Source organism: Ascaphus truei, chromosome 3, assembly GCF_040206685.1.
Source record: "Ascaphus truei isolate aAscTru1 chromosome 3, aAscTru1.hap1, whole genome shotgun sequence".
Taxonomy (NCBI): domain Eukaryota; kingdom Metazoa; phylum Chordata; class Amphibia; order Anura; family Ascaphidae; genus Ascaphus; species Ascaphus truei.
The window spans coordinates 30,900,571-30,914,217 of NC_134485.1; the positions used below are offsets into that span (position 1 = coordinate 30,900,571).

The window sequence follows — 13,647 nt, forward strand, 5'->3', positions numbered from 1 at the left end:
GGTCGGACTCATTTACATGTAACCTATTAAACATGTTACTGTCAATACTTCACTTTGGCCCTAGGAGGGACTACCCTTTAAAGGAGGACTTTGTTGGCATACATATTGTTATGGTGTACAGTGTATCAATATTTGTGATTTATATTCAGTCATTCTTCTCCTTTTTTTTTTTTTAAATTTCAATGAAAACTGAGCTGGCATAAACAAGGAACATTGAAAAGACATTTATTAAATTTGATTCAGATGCTGAAAGACAGAATAGTTAATCACTCACAAGCTGCATGAAATGTATAACGTCTATCTTCATTCATCATAGCTCTCATAGTAAGATCAGATTACAGAGCAATAAACAAATGTATGTGTTACTTGCAATAGCCAATGTGTCATTTCACTGTACATGTATTGTTCAATATGTATTGCTATAGCGCTTTAAAATGTATGTTTATGTGTATTCATATCTGCATTGCTCCCAGACTATGTTACTGCCACTTAGAGATGGGTCAATTTTTTGGGGACAATTTGGGTCCGCAGCGGATCGGCCGGTTCCTTTGGTCAGTGGATTTCAGCGGATCGATCTCAAAAAAGGGCGATTCGCGTTTTGCGGATTTTTCATTATTACCCACAGACTGCGCGGATTCCGCTACCCGTGGATGTATTTGCAGAATCCAATCCGCGGATACAGCAATCCGTTGGCGGATTCTTAATATATTGGATTCTACAAATCCGTCCACGGGTTGTAGGCAATGGCGGATTTTGATGAATCCGCACAGATTGAAACCGCTCTAATTCGTGTGCGGCTTTTACACGGCAAAACCGATTTTGGTGTTAACATTAGCAAAAATCCGGGAAACTGATTTGGGCGCATTCACCCATTTCTACTGTCACTGTAAAAGGATCAGGTTGTAATATTGGATGAAAAAGATTGTATCTACTGTATCTTTTGAGCCTTCTGCATTTCATAATGTTCCATTATAATCCTGCGTCACTGACTGGTAACATTCGGGGTTCTGGGAGGATATTGAATGGCCACCATGTTATATTATATTTGTGGAGTCAGACCCCAACATAGATTCAGTACCTTAGCTGTGAACGCTTCAAGCCAGAGAAATAAAATAAGTGTGAGACATTTCATGTTGAGCACATGCTCCCTCGAGTTAAGTTGGACTTCACCAGAGCATAAAAATCAAAGATTTTCTTGGCAACCACTGACAAAAATATACCTGAAAGTCATCGTCCGGCAGCCATGAAGCCGTGATATGAGACATCTCATCCGATCTTGCGGTAACTGCCATTGACTTTACTTGCAGTTGCGACCAGATCAGCCGAATGTCCCGCGTCGCAGCTTCGTGTCTCCATGCCATTGTTTTTATTTTTGTTCAGGAGGGGGTGTGAGGGTGCTGTAAAGCTATCGTTCCCATGTTAGAGAAGAGATTAACTCCATTCAAAGAAGTGACTCAAATATTATCCAGCACAAAGAAACCTTCAATGCATACTCAATAAACACTGCTGCCCCTCATTTAACATGCTGTGTAGTTGTTTTCCCGGTTCATGAGAAAAGTGCACTAGGATGGAGCTTAATTCCAGCACCAGGAAGACGTGCTGTACTCACATCGTATAGAATAGAGGCTAGGCTTTCATTTTTCATATATAGTATTGATTCTCTTGCGTTTAAAGCTAGTCATGTAATATGATATAAATAAGGTATTCTTTACTTTGAACAAAGTTGTAAATATGTTACATATATCAACCTTTTTGTTTCCACAGATTCTTTCAATGGGCATGATGACAGAGTACTATCACTACTTTTTTACAACAATGGTAAGAGGAAGATTCAGATTATATCTATCAATTAAAAAATGCTACAATTATTTCACTCTCCTCATTCAGTCTCTGATTTCATTTGCTAGCTTCCCAACAATGCATGTATTCATTACAAAGTTCTTCTTACCTCTAGGCTCTACATGATATTGACAATCTTTATATTTCAACTGTGATTTCTCGCTACCACTATTTTCCCCTCTTGTGATCTGCTTTTTTTAAATATTCATCTTGGTTGCGCTTGCCCACAATATACACAGTATCAAAAATATATAGAGCATCCATGGTCTGGTTTATGGTGGCAAAATGTGTTGTGTAAGTTTGCCGTGAAAAATACGGAGCATTTGAGTTATTCAATAGTAATAGATCGTACGGTCTAATCAATCATCACACGCCTGAAGAAGTTGAGCATCTCTAAAATATTTAATCTAAAAATATTACATTACCAGCAAAGATGTGACAGTTTTGTAGATGGAAAACGTTGAGTCCCAAGTAATTGGGATGGAGGGAGTCAGCACACATGCTTCCTTCATCCCATTGTTGCATATTGTTGATATCAAGAGATATATGAGAACCCAGGCATCACACCTCATACCCACTCCACACTGTTGCACAGATTTTTGCCTAAAAACAAAAAATAATCCGGCGCCAAAAATAAGTCCAAACAACAGATAGATGAATCTGACCATATATAATGTCCAGTCCTGGTGACCTGGTGGGCCCTCAGATGTATCTTGAAGGTTGTCTCACAGTATGTGGGGATAAACACACACAAAAAAAACAAAACGATCATAATGTGTAGCTATATAACTGTTGATATGACAAAGCAAACAATAACATGCAATAAGTTGTTTTTTAGTTCATCATTCGGTGTTGTCCAGTTTTGTGTTAGTACTAGGTACTTGGTTTGAGTGGTTGTTAGTGTTTGCCTTTATAATACATCTGAAAGTCCACCAGGTCACCAGGACTGGACATTATATATGGTCAGATTCATCTACTGTATCTGTTGTTTGGACTTATTTTTGGGGCCGGGTTATCTTTTGTTTTTGTGCTGTGTATGATCTGATTGGTCGTTTTTTTCTGGCAGTCTATGATAAATGTATAAGATTTATTGGTATTCACTTTTAGTGTTTAAGTCACACAAACTATTAAGTATTACATTAGCGCTAGAAGCACATTTTCTCTTTTTCACTTTTACAGATTTTTGCCTGATACATCAGGGTGAGTGTTCTGTCCAGACCTGGTTGTTTTTGGCATTTTGATGAATAGCACGGAGACTGTTAACCAAACAACTTCATAGTCAAAATATGCTCATAAGCAAAAAAAAAAACAAAAGTCAAAACAATCTCGCAGCATTTCATGCTTTATCCATACATAGACAAATATGTGCTATAAAACCTCCTGTGAAAGAGAAACTCATAATTCAACATTCTTCTGTTTAATCATTAAATCAGAAATAACACCCGCCATTCATTTTCATGACACCATCTGTGATTATGCTAGGGATAATATCTCAGTGGTGGAGCACGTATGCAGTTAATCATGATTTAATGACTCAACATTTCTTATAACTCACTGCAATAATTGAGTTCCCGTTTCTTATCAATTGCATTACAATTTCTACAATTAACTTTTCCTTTTAGTGAAGAGTAAGGGAAAAGAGGTATGGTAATGAGGTTGCACTTGGGTGTGAGGCACTGGACCATAATTAAACTCATTTCATCATTCGTAATTGACATGACTGAACTTTAAACTAAGGTGCTATTTTATTATAATCTCTCTTATGGTGTTTCCTTTATCCAACTGGGGACGTTCCTTCATTGAGATCGTAAAAAAAAAAACAAATTGCACGAGATACAAAAAAAATGTTAGACTCCAAACAGTATAAATAAACGGAATACAGATGTAGCAAGACTTACTGTCCCAGGCACCACGGACGAACAAGCACAAGTCAGTGGCGATGGGGACAATCTCAGCCGTGACGGAAATGCATGGGATCCATGCTTCCAAATGGGACCCACGTAGTTTAATCCTTCAGCGGTGGTCATGTGACCGCACATGGTACTGGCGCTAAAGACAATAGGCTTTGCCACATCTTTCATTTCATTTGCTCAACGCCTTTGCCTTTTGGTGGAAAAGAAATATAATGTTTACCGCATGCGCATTGCTATTTGGGGCTTATTGTCATTTAAAAGTCTTTTCTTGGTTCAGTTTTAATGCAGAGTATGGGTATAGTGAACCTTCATGCATACAATACTCTTATGAACTGCTACTACAGTAGGTCAGACCAGATGTTCGATCAAGCCCAGCATCCTGTCTCCAACAATAGTACTGGATGTTTCTGGGTGACTAGCGATAAGCGAAAGTGGCAAAGAGTCACAAGTTCTATATATACCACCCGAACACTCCTTTAGACAACATGTGGAGAGACACCTGTGGACAACATAGAGCACCCAATGATATATGCTAATTTAAGTCATTTAAATATACTCTGCATTTTAAGATTAGCATATATTTCAGGTGTGCGCTTTTTGTGTGAACAGGTGTCTCTCTCTCTCTGTCTCTCTTCCCTTTTGTGAAACAGGGAATTGATGGTGGAAATGTCTGATTTCTGAGAAACCTTCAGCCCTTAAAAGTTTTGTGAACTGTTAGGAATCAAATTTGGTTAAAAAAATAAATAAACTCGAAAGAATTTTGCAAACACATGGAAATGTCCGCAAATCTCTATCTGCTAGTATCCATCTGTGGGATTCCTCTCCATGAACATTTCTAATGGATCTAGCTATTTAAGCAATTTGCTGTCACAAACTCCAGTGATAGTGAGGTGCAGAAGTTGTTTGCTGAATGATTAGTGATGATTGTTTCAGTTCCTTTTTTATTCTCCATTACACTCTGTTCAAAGCTTCCTCTCCTTTTTGGGGGCTCACTCAGCTAAAAAGATATAAGCTCTTCAAACCATTGAAATCTTCTTGGGTTTATGCATAGACAAAGGAGAACGAAATGTTCTTTTGGCCTTTTGTCAATGATTGGCTGGGGTGGGAAGTCAGTACGTGCCCTGCCAGGAAAGTTCTCAGTCTGGAGCTCCAAGCTGGGGCCTGCTCTCACATGGGCTACTGGCATCATGTGTAGCAGCACCAGAAGCTAATAGGGGCTGGCTGGCTGGCTGGCTGGCCTGGCTGTCCCAGTGCGGATGCAGTGCCAGAGTGGCGCATGCACAGTACAAAATGGATATCAAGCAAGGAATCCGCACTCGTGCTTTCTTGTGGAGCACAGTACATTTGTGCACCGGCATGACTAAGGTGGTCTAGGCCTCGGGTGGCTCCGGCCGAGGTGCCAAGACTCACCTGTGCCCCCGGGTAGCACTGGTGATGTGACACGAATAGCAGAGGGTAAGTGGAGGGTCTTGGCCCCTCTGTTCCCCCCGCAGCTCCAGCAATATTGATTATGCCCCCTACTGGGCTGGGGGGGACCTCACTTGTGCTCCCACTGTGATTGGGGACAGAGACCCTAATTCTGCCCCACTGGGATGGGGGGGAAGAGTCCCCACTTCTGCCCCCATGGATGTGGGGTGAGACTCCACTGAGATGGAGGGACGGTGGCCCCACTTACACCCCTATTGGGATAGGGGCAGGGGACAGAGATCTCACTCTCCACTGGGATGGGGGTTAAGACCTTTAGTTTACCCCCACTGTGATGGGGGGTTTGGTATCCCACTTATACCCTCAGTGGGATGGGGTTGGGCAGAGACTCTGTGTAAACCTCCGCAGGGATGGGGGGTGGGCAGGGATCTCACGTATACCTCTGCTTTGATGGGGTGGGGGCATGGTCCTTACATATACCTGTGAACTAACGTAGAGAATTAAATTCCCACAGATATTCCCTCTTCATTTATCAAAATCATCAAAATGGTGGTGTATATATAATATAATCACAGCGGAGACAAACACAAGCATATCTATACAAAATCGTTACTATATAATGTAAATCCTGACCTCAGCAATTGGTGAGAGAAAGAGCAGTCAAAACATGCTGTGAAGTGCTTATAACAGATTAGTAACCAACAGTACTGTGTACGTATACCTTAGTTATTACATAGGTTTGAAATCCTATTCTTTTTATGTGTGCTATCACAGTGATATTGTAATGGTTAAATCGCAGAGGCTTTATTAAAAAGGTGGCAAAAGTACCTTTTTTAGTTTTGCAAACCTATGTAATAATTGAGGTATACGTACACGGTACTGTTTGTTAGTAATCTGCTTGTGTTTGTCTCCACTGTGATTATATCTCCATATAATGCACGCAACCATTTTAATGATTTCTATTGATAACATTATTTTTGATTATTGAAAAGCCCATGTCTGTGGGAATTTCTCTCTACGTTAGTTCATATATTCTAATCTATTCCTTGATCATGCACCGCCCAATTAGTAATTATATTGGATTTAATAACTATCACATTATTCGTGTTTTCAGCTCATGGTTAACAAAAAATTTTGTGATTACTTACATATACCCTAGTGTGTGTGTGGGGGGGAGGGGCGTGGTGGTGGTGGCAGAGTCCCCACTTTACACCCTTAATGGGTTGGGGGGCAGAGACCCCACTTATACCCCCACTGAGTTGGGGGATGAGACCCCACTTATTCAGCAGGATTTATTGTCCACATGTTGGAATTGGGGGCAGGATCAGCACCCTTCTATCAGACGTGGGCTCTGTAGTACAGAAAAGCGCTCTGGTGGCTGGGGGTGGCGAGTGGGCAGGGCTCATTTGTGCGTGACTCCCTGGTACCCATTCTCACTAAACAGTCGGGCCAATGAGGTGCCCGGCTTGGTGGGTCTTGCAGGCCTTTGGATTGGGCACCTTTGGCCTTTACTCGGTGGTTGAGCAGGGTTGACATTTATCGGGTTACGTTATCTGTTTTAATAAAAGCCGCTGCCTTTGTACCAACAGACATTTGTTGTGTGTTTATTTATAAGTATCATTTTGGGGATGTATACACGGTGAGGGGGGGACGCACTTCCTCGCAGGCGCAAAGGTTATGTTGTGCCTATTCTTTGTGTTGTGTAATGGACGTGTGACATTTTAGATCCATGTCATTAAACACAATGTATGACCTACAGTATACAGTAGAACATTGTTTAAGCCTCTCTGCTGTTTGCTCAGGGCATCACTAGCAGAAGTTTGACTGATACTTATGCCCAGTTAAAATGTTATGCCCAGAAGGCAAATGTCACTCTACTGGAAACAGAAAGCTGGATCACCGAATTTTGGAAATGTTTCTTCTGAGTCCCGTCAGATTTAAAAAAAAGTCTGAACACAAAGGCAACTACTTTTTCTTTTCTTGATTTTGGAAGATTATGTAACTATTTAGGATCAATTCAAAGTCTGACCATTAAAAGGCATTAAGGCTCGTATTTATGGCATAGCACCGCTTAATAAATGTGACCCTAAAAAACGTTCAAAACTATTTTGGGTCATATTTCTAAGGTGTGTTGATCCAGAAGACACCTTTGTGCCCCAGAAGACACCTTACAGCCCATTAACTTGGTGCCAGTAAATGACATGTACTGTAGTAAATTTTATGGGTGGGCACTTTCACTGGCATTTTGCAAAAACTCAATAGTTCACCCATTTTCTTAAACTTCACCCCCTCCTACCCCTCCCCACCCCACCACTTCCCCCCCCCCCCACCCCCCCAATAAAAAAACATACAAATATTGACCCTTTCTTGAGTTTTGGTTCAAATTTCACTTGGATTCAAAAGTTGGTGCAGAAATGCGATTTCAACTTCTGAACGAACTTTGGAAAATACGGATTGCGAAGCTGACTATCCTTAGTTAATATGGGCCTTTACAGGGCCTCTAACTCTGCCACATTATATACCTGTAGTTATAAGTATGGCTAGGATTGGAATTGATATGTCGTACCATTTTGCACAGTATGCTTTTGTGTTACAGGATTTATTTGCCCTGGACCTGGAGCCATACAGATACAGTGGAGTAAATATGACTGGATTCCGTCTGCTTAATATTGACAATCCGCAAGTGTCATCAGTGATTGAGAAGTGGTCTATGGAACGCCTGCAGGCACCTCCCAAACCTGAAACTGGCCTTCTTGATGGCATGATGACAGTGAGTAAAAGTCAAGTGGCAAAGCTCTGTTACTCTGGAATGCATTACAGGCCCCCTTAAAAGGCCCACTTAGAGGTCTGCATGAGATTTTAGTTGTTTGTTTGTTAGATTTCCAAAGTGTAGCAATCTTTGTGCTATTCTAATGCATGCCCTACTTCTGTCCCGTATTGATTACTGCAACGTTCTTTTATCTGCCCTCTCTGCCTCACACCTCTCTCCTTTACAATCCATTCAAAAAGCTGCTACTCTAACCATCTCCTGCTCTTCTAGATATCTGCTTTTAATCTCTCTCAGCTGGTTTCCTATTAATGTTTATATAAACTACTACATTTTCCTCCTTTCCTTTAAAGCTTTACACGACTTTGCACCTCCATACTGTATATCTCAACTCTGATCTCTTGTTACACCCCTACAGCCCTCTCCCATCCTAAACCCTTTTCACTAATCTCTCCTTATGTATGGAATGCTCTTCCCTTCTAGTCATCAAGCACCTTCATTCAAAGCCCTGTAGAAAATGCACCTCCTAAAAGAAGCTTCTCATGACATTTGCTACAGGTGCGCCGACGAGTATTCTAAAACTTGCCTTAAACATGCCTTGGAAAATCTGGGGCTATCACCAACAAGACCCAGGTACATGCTGGGTACATGCTGCAACATTTCAGTGACATTTCTGCAGAGACAAATGGCCCATCGGATTAACACAGCAGGGGTCCCTAGCAGTCCCATTCAGTTTGAATGGGACTGCCAGGGACCCCGCTGTTAATCCGATGGGCCATTAGTCTGTCTGCAGAAATGTCACTGAAATGTTGCAGCATGTACCCAGCATGCACCTGGGTCTTGTTGGTGATTGCCCCAGATTTGTTTTAGAATACTCGTCGGCACTACAGTATGCTTCCACTGCAAACTCCAGATGCCCTTGACCTCCCTGACTTCCCTTTTAATAATGCACTTTTACTCATACTGTGTCTATAAGCCACCCAACATACCACTTACATTATAAGATTTTTGGGACAAAGATCTCCCTTTGCCTTACCTGTACTGTATGTAGTTATTTACCTGCTGCGCTTATCGCCATTGTTTGTACTTTATTTACCTTGTATTGGAATTTTGTAAAGTGCTGCTTACACTAACAGTGCAACATACAGTACGTATTCTTTCTTTAGTTAAGTAAAAATCTATAACAAGCCCCTTTTTAATGCAGTACATAAATAATAATAATAGCATTTTCTTGTATAGCGCTGCTAGTTTTACGTAGCGCTTTATAGAGACATTTTGCCGGCACAGGTCCCTGCCCAGTGGAGCTTACAATCTATGATGTTGGTGCTTGAGGCACAGGGAGATAAAGTGACTTGCCCAACGTCATAAGGATTTAACACCAGGAATTGAACCAGGTTCCCCTGCTTCAAACTTGCAATGCCAGTCAGTGTCTTTACTCACTGAGCTGCTCGCTCTCCCTGCTCTGTATGGTATGTGTTTTTGTTATTGTGCTTGTTGGAACGCCAACACATCGCACATGAAATAGGTATGTGGGGTACAGTATAGAGGAGCTTGCAAGCAGTCGGAGCCACTGTAACATGTAACTTTTGAATTGAGTTAGAGTTAGATTTATTTTTGTATATAAATATACACACACAACAGAAACAGTGATAAAACCGAAAAGTTTGCTAAAAACATTTGTTTGACATGTAATATGTTAGTTGCCAACAGCTCTAAATACTGTAGCGAAAGGCACTGAGCTTTAACCAATGAGTACATGAGACAGAAAATGGAGCCCTCCTCAGCTCTCACACACTAGCAGAAAAAGGTATGATAGTTACAGCTCGTCTTCATTAGGTAGGGGATCTAAAAACAGGTACTGTACTATACAGTACATAGTAAACAGGAGTAGGGTATATTGAGGCCTAAGGCCGCGGCCATAGTAAAAGCTACGGTGCGAGCGACACAGGAAGGCAATGCGCATGGCCATAGATGGTGTGTGCACGAGAGCGCCAAGGCGGCCGATGCGTGGTGAGACAACGTTTCTTTATTTTGCTGCGCGATGGCCGGGTCACATGTGCGGTTCAGCCAATGAGGGTGAACCGCTCACGTGATATCTCCGGCACGCCCTCACCTTGCCCCCGTCACGCAACCCTGCAGGCCACGGATCACTTCTAGTACAGGCGCACGTGACGTCCTGCGCTCTGCCGCTCGCTCCTGTACTATGTCTGAGGCCTAATTCACAAAGCTATAAAATGCATCTTAAACTATTATGAAATATCTGTTTAAAATCATAGGGAAGTAGTTTCAGCGCTTATCCCCATATTCATCCAGCTTCATTACAGGTTATGAAGTTCCCTTGAATGATTGCCTTGCTTCTTCTAAATACGTTCCATCCCATATTCATACTCCTATTGATTTCATGAGAACAGCTCCCATTCAATGATACTTGCTGGTCAAGGTAGACGGGATTTTTTTTTTTTTTAACTACTTGCTCTATTCCATTTATTTACATTTTTGTGCAGTTGACACATTTGTTGAACATCAATTGGTCTTGCTGAGGTTCATATGGAGGCCCATACTCTTACTTGCATTGGTAAGCTCTCTGCTTTGTCAGTTGTGGTCTTCTGGACTTGTGACTAATATAGCTGTTGCCTGCAAACCACGAACTGTTGATGTTGATTCCCTTTTCTGTCCAATTCAATGTAATGAACAATTCTTCAAGTGTTGATGGGAAAAGCTTTGGTGACATGGTGTCTGCCAACTGCACTCTCTTGCTGGTCCTTATCTTGCTTGTAATCGAATGGTTGATGTGGCATTCTCCATAATATTTCTTAAAATATCAATGTATTCTTCTTCAAACCTTTGTCTTCTTTATACTTCAAATTACTGGAGGTGTAGACAGAATCAAATGGTTTTTCCTAATCTATACTTGTAACTATGGCATTCACACATTGTTCAGAAATTGCTCCTGTTCTTTAAGCAGCATGTAAAGAGTTTTAAAAGGTTTTTCTCTACTTCTTTCCCAGCTTCTTTCAATATTTCAGTGTTAATTCCATCTTCCATGTGGACTTTCCCATTCTTCATGGATTTTATTGCCTCCTATGGAAGGAAGCATTGTAAATAATTGGTGGATTATTTTCTGCGTGATTGTGCCCTGTGGTAACTGTTCTTTATGTTCAATGCACAGTATTTTATTGACGATCCGTCTTCTTGTTTGAGTACGGTTATTGGTGTCTTCCCAGTCATGTTGCTTTAAAAGTTGTTGTCTTCGTTAATCGTCCCCACCATATCACCATTACATTTTCTTACATCTTCTGTTATACACTTGCGGAATATCTTACACAGCTCTGAAGATTCAATTTTTCTTCACAGGAATTGGGATTGCTTCATTTCTTGTTGTTTCCTCTTTGTCTCATTTGATATTTTCTGATCCTGTTTTTTGGTTAGCGATTCCTCCAGTTTTATCTGTGCTCTCAACTACAATCTTTATAACTTTTTCAAAATTGTTTGTTAAAGTATCCCCGTGCATCTCGATCAAGCTGAAGTCATTTTGCAGCTTTAGTCAAAGCTCTGCTGTGTTCCTTGAGGTTGATTTGTTTTTGTCAGTTTTCCTCTTTCTTCTTCCCAACTTTGTATGAAGATGTAATTAAGATTATTTATTTCTTTATATATATATATATATATATATATATATATATATATATATATATATATATATATAACCCTACGCGTTTCATACCCCTGAAGAAGTCCCTCTATAGGACGAAACGCATAGGGTTAAGAATACTACGACTTCACATATCTAGTCTATATCCCTCCTAACTCCTTGCCCAGATAGTAAGAAATTTACACCTTTTTGTGCAATAACATTCACTATTGCCACCCTCCACTAAGCCACGGAACTCAGACCGGCGTCTGATGTCACTCTCCCGTGTATCGCGAGATTTGGAAAGGTGGGGAGCAAGAGAGCAGAGGCAGCAGCATAGGTGTTTGGAAGCAACTCTGCATTTGGGCGTTCCACGTGGATTCCAGAGGAAGCAGAGACTCAACACTGCAGCTTGGAGAGGACTTGATTCCTACTTGCCTTTTAAAATCTGCTACTTTGTAAGTAGCTGTCTTTGTTTTGCGTGATAGACTATTACAAACGTACTTCACCATATCTGCCTTTCTATTTTATTTCACAGATTCCAACCATCATTTCCACCCATTGAACTTTCATTGATATTCATATATTAACTTTATATAGTTAATTTAACTGTCTCTGCGCCCGTGTGTTTTTCTCTATCTATCTATCTATCTATCTATCTATCTATCTATCTATCTATCTATCTATCTTTTCTATCTATCATATATATATATAGCTACAGATATATCTATCTATCATATATATATATATATATATATAGCTACTGTATAGATATATCTATATGTATAGATAGCTATCTGTCTGTCTGTCTGTCTATTATATATATTACACACACGCACCTACTCTACACAAATACACACACATACACACAATATGGAAAAGGCACATGTTAAAAAGATGTTACCTCAATAATACATAAAAATGTACAGTCCTTCCAGTCTGAATTGTTTAAAGCCATTTGTCAGAAAATGTCAAAATGCATTTGCCTGCTCGATTCCTCTAACACGGCTTGTGTTATGGTGATAAAGTATCAGGGAATAAGAAAAGATAAGAGGAGTTGCTCAGCAGGGAGAAAGCTGTGCATGCGAGGCAAATTCTACTGTAAATTACTATTCCTTCCACCTTGCCCCTCATCTACCGAACGCACCCTTGCTATTCAAATGTAATTCAGAAGTAAAATGTATCATCTTGAAAAATATTAGGCTTCTTTAAGGTACGGAAACTAATAACACGCGAATGAATTGAGTGATTCAACCTAGGAATCCAATCTTATCTGACATTTTTTCTAAATTAAAATAGAATTTATTTTTCCATAAGGATAGAGTGGAAGCTAATGTTGGAGTATGTTATTAAATGTGATCCATAGAGAGAGCATTAAGTATTGTGAATATTCTCTACAAATGAAAGGGCGACTCGCATCAATTTCGCGTTCTAGGGAGATAACTGTATGCCAGAAAATATATCCCTGTATTTTTTTTTTTCAATGTCAAACTGAAACATTTGTTAACTAATTTGTAACATGCAACAGTGTGTATGACTCTACTTTTACTGGTGCCTGTTACATGGTGTTTGCTGTTATTCTACATCTTTGGGAATGGTATTTCAGGGAACAAGCCTGCACATTTTCTTCATGGGATATAGAAACATGGGCCCCTTTTCCAGATGATGCAAAGCTGGTCTCTGCTTGCTTCATTTGAAATGGTCTCAAAGCTTTAAGCAGCTTTTTTACTTTCCAACTTTTTTTTTTAGATTCTGATTTAATTATGATTTTTTATTACATTCCCCTCTCTCATTCAAAAGGTAGCTAAAACCTGTCGTTTTTTCCTCCACAATATTACAAAAATATGCCCTTTCCTCTGTTGCTCGAAGGCAAAATCTCTGACACAGACCCTCACTCTTTCCCGTCTCGATTACTGTAACCTCCTGCTGTCCGGCCTTCCTGCCTCTCCCCTACAATCTATCCTAAATACTGCTGTCAGAATCACTCTACTCTTTCCTAAATCTGTCTCAGTGTCTCCCTTGCTGAAATCCCTCTATTGGCTTCCTATCAAATCCCATATCACACACTCAATTCT

At 40.4% G+C, this 13,647-nt stretch overlaps 1 protein-coding gene across 6 annotated transcripts in view; it reads left to right on the forward strand.

Annotated features, from left to right (window-relative positions):
• The window catches only part of GRIK1 (glutamate ionotropic receptor kainate type subunit 1), a 376,065-nt gene that overhangs the window by 234,564 nt on the left and 127,854 nt on the right, over positions 1 to 13,647 (forward strand). For all 6 annotated transcript variants that reach the window (XM_075593906.1, XM_075593909.1, XM_075593911.1 and 3 more), the window contains 2 exons: positions 1,765 to 1,818; positions 7,774 to 7,947. In XM_075593906.1, the coding sequence (XP_075450021.1) occupies positions 1,765 to 1,818; positions 7,774 to 7,947 (228 nt within the window). The remainder of the gene's footprint in view (positions 1 to 1,764; positions 1,819 to 7,773; positions 7,948 to 13,647) is intronic.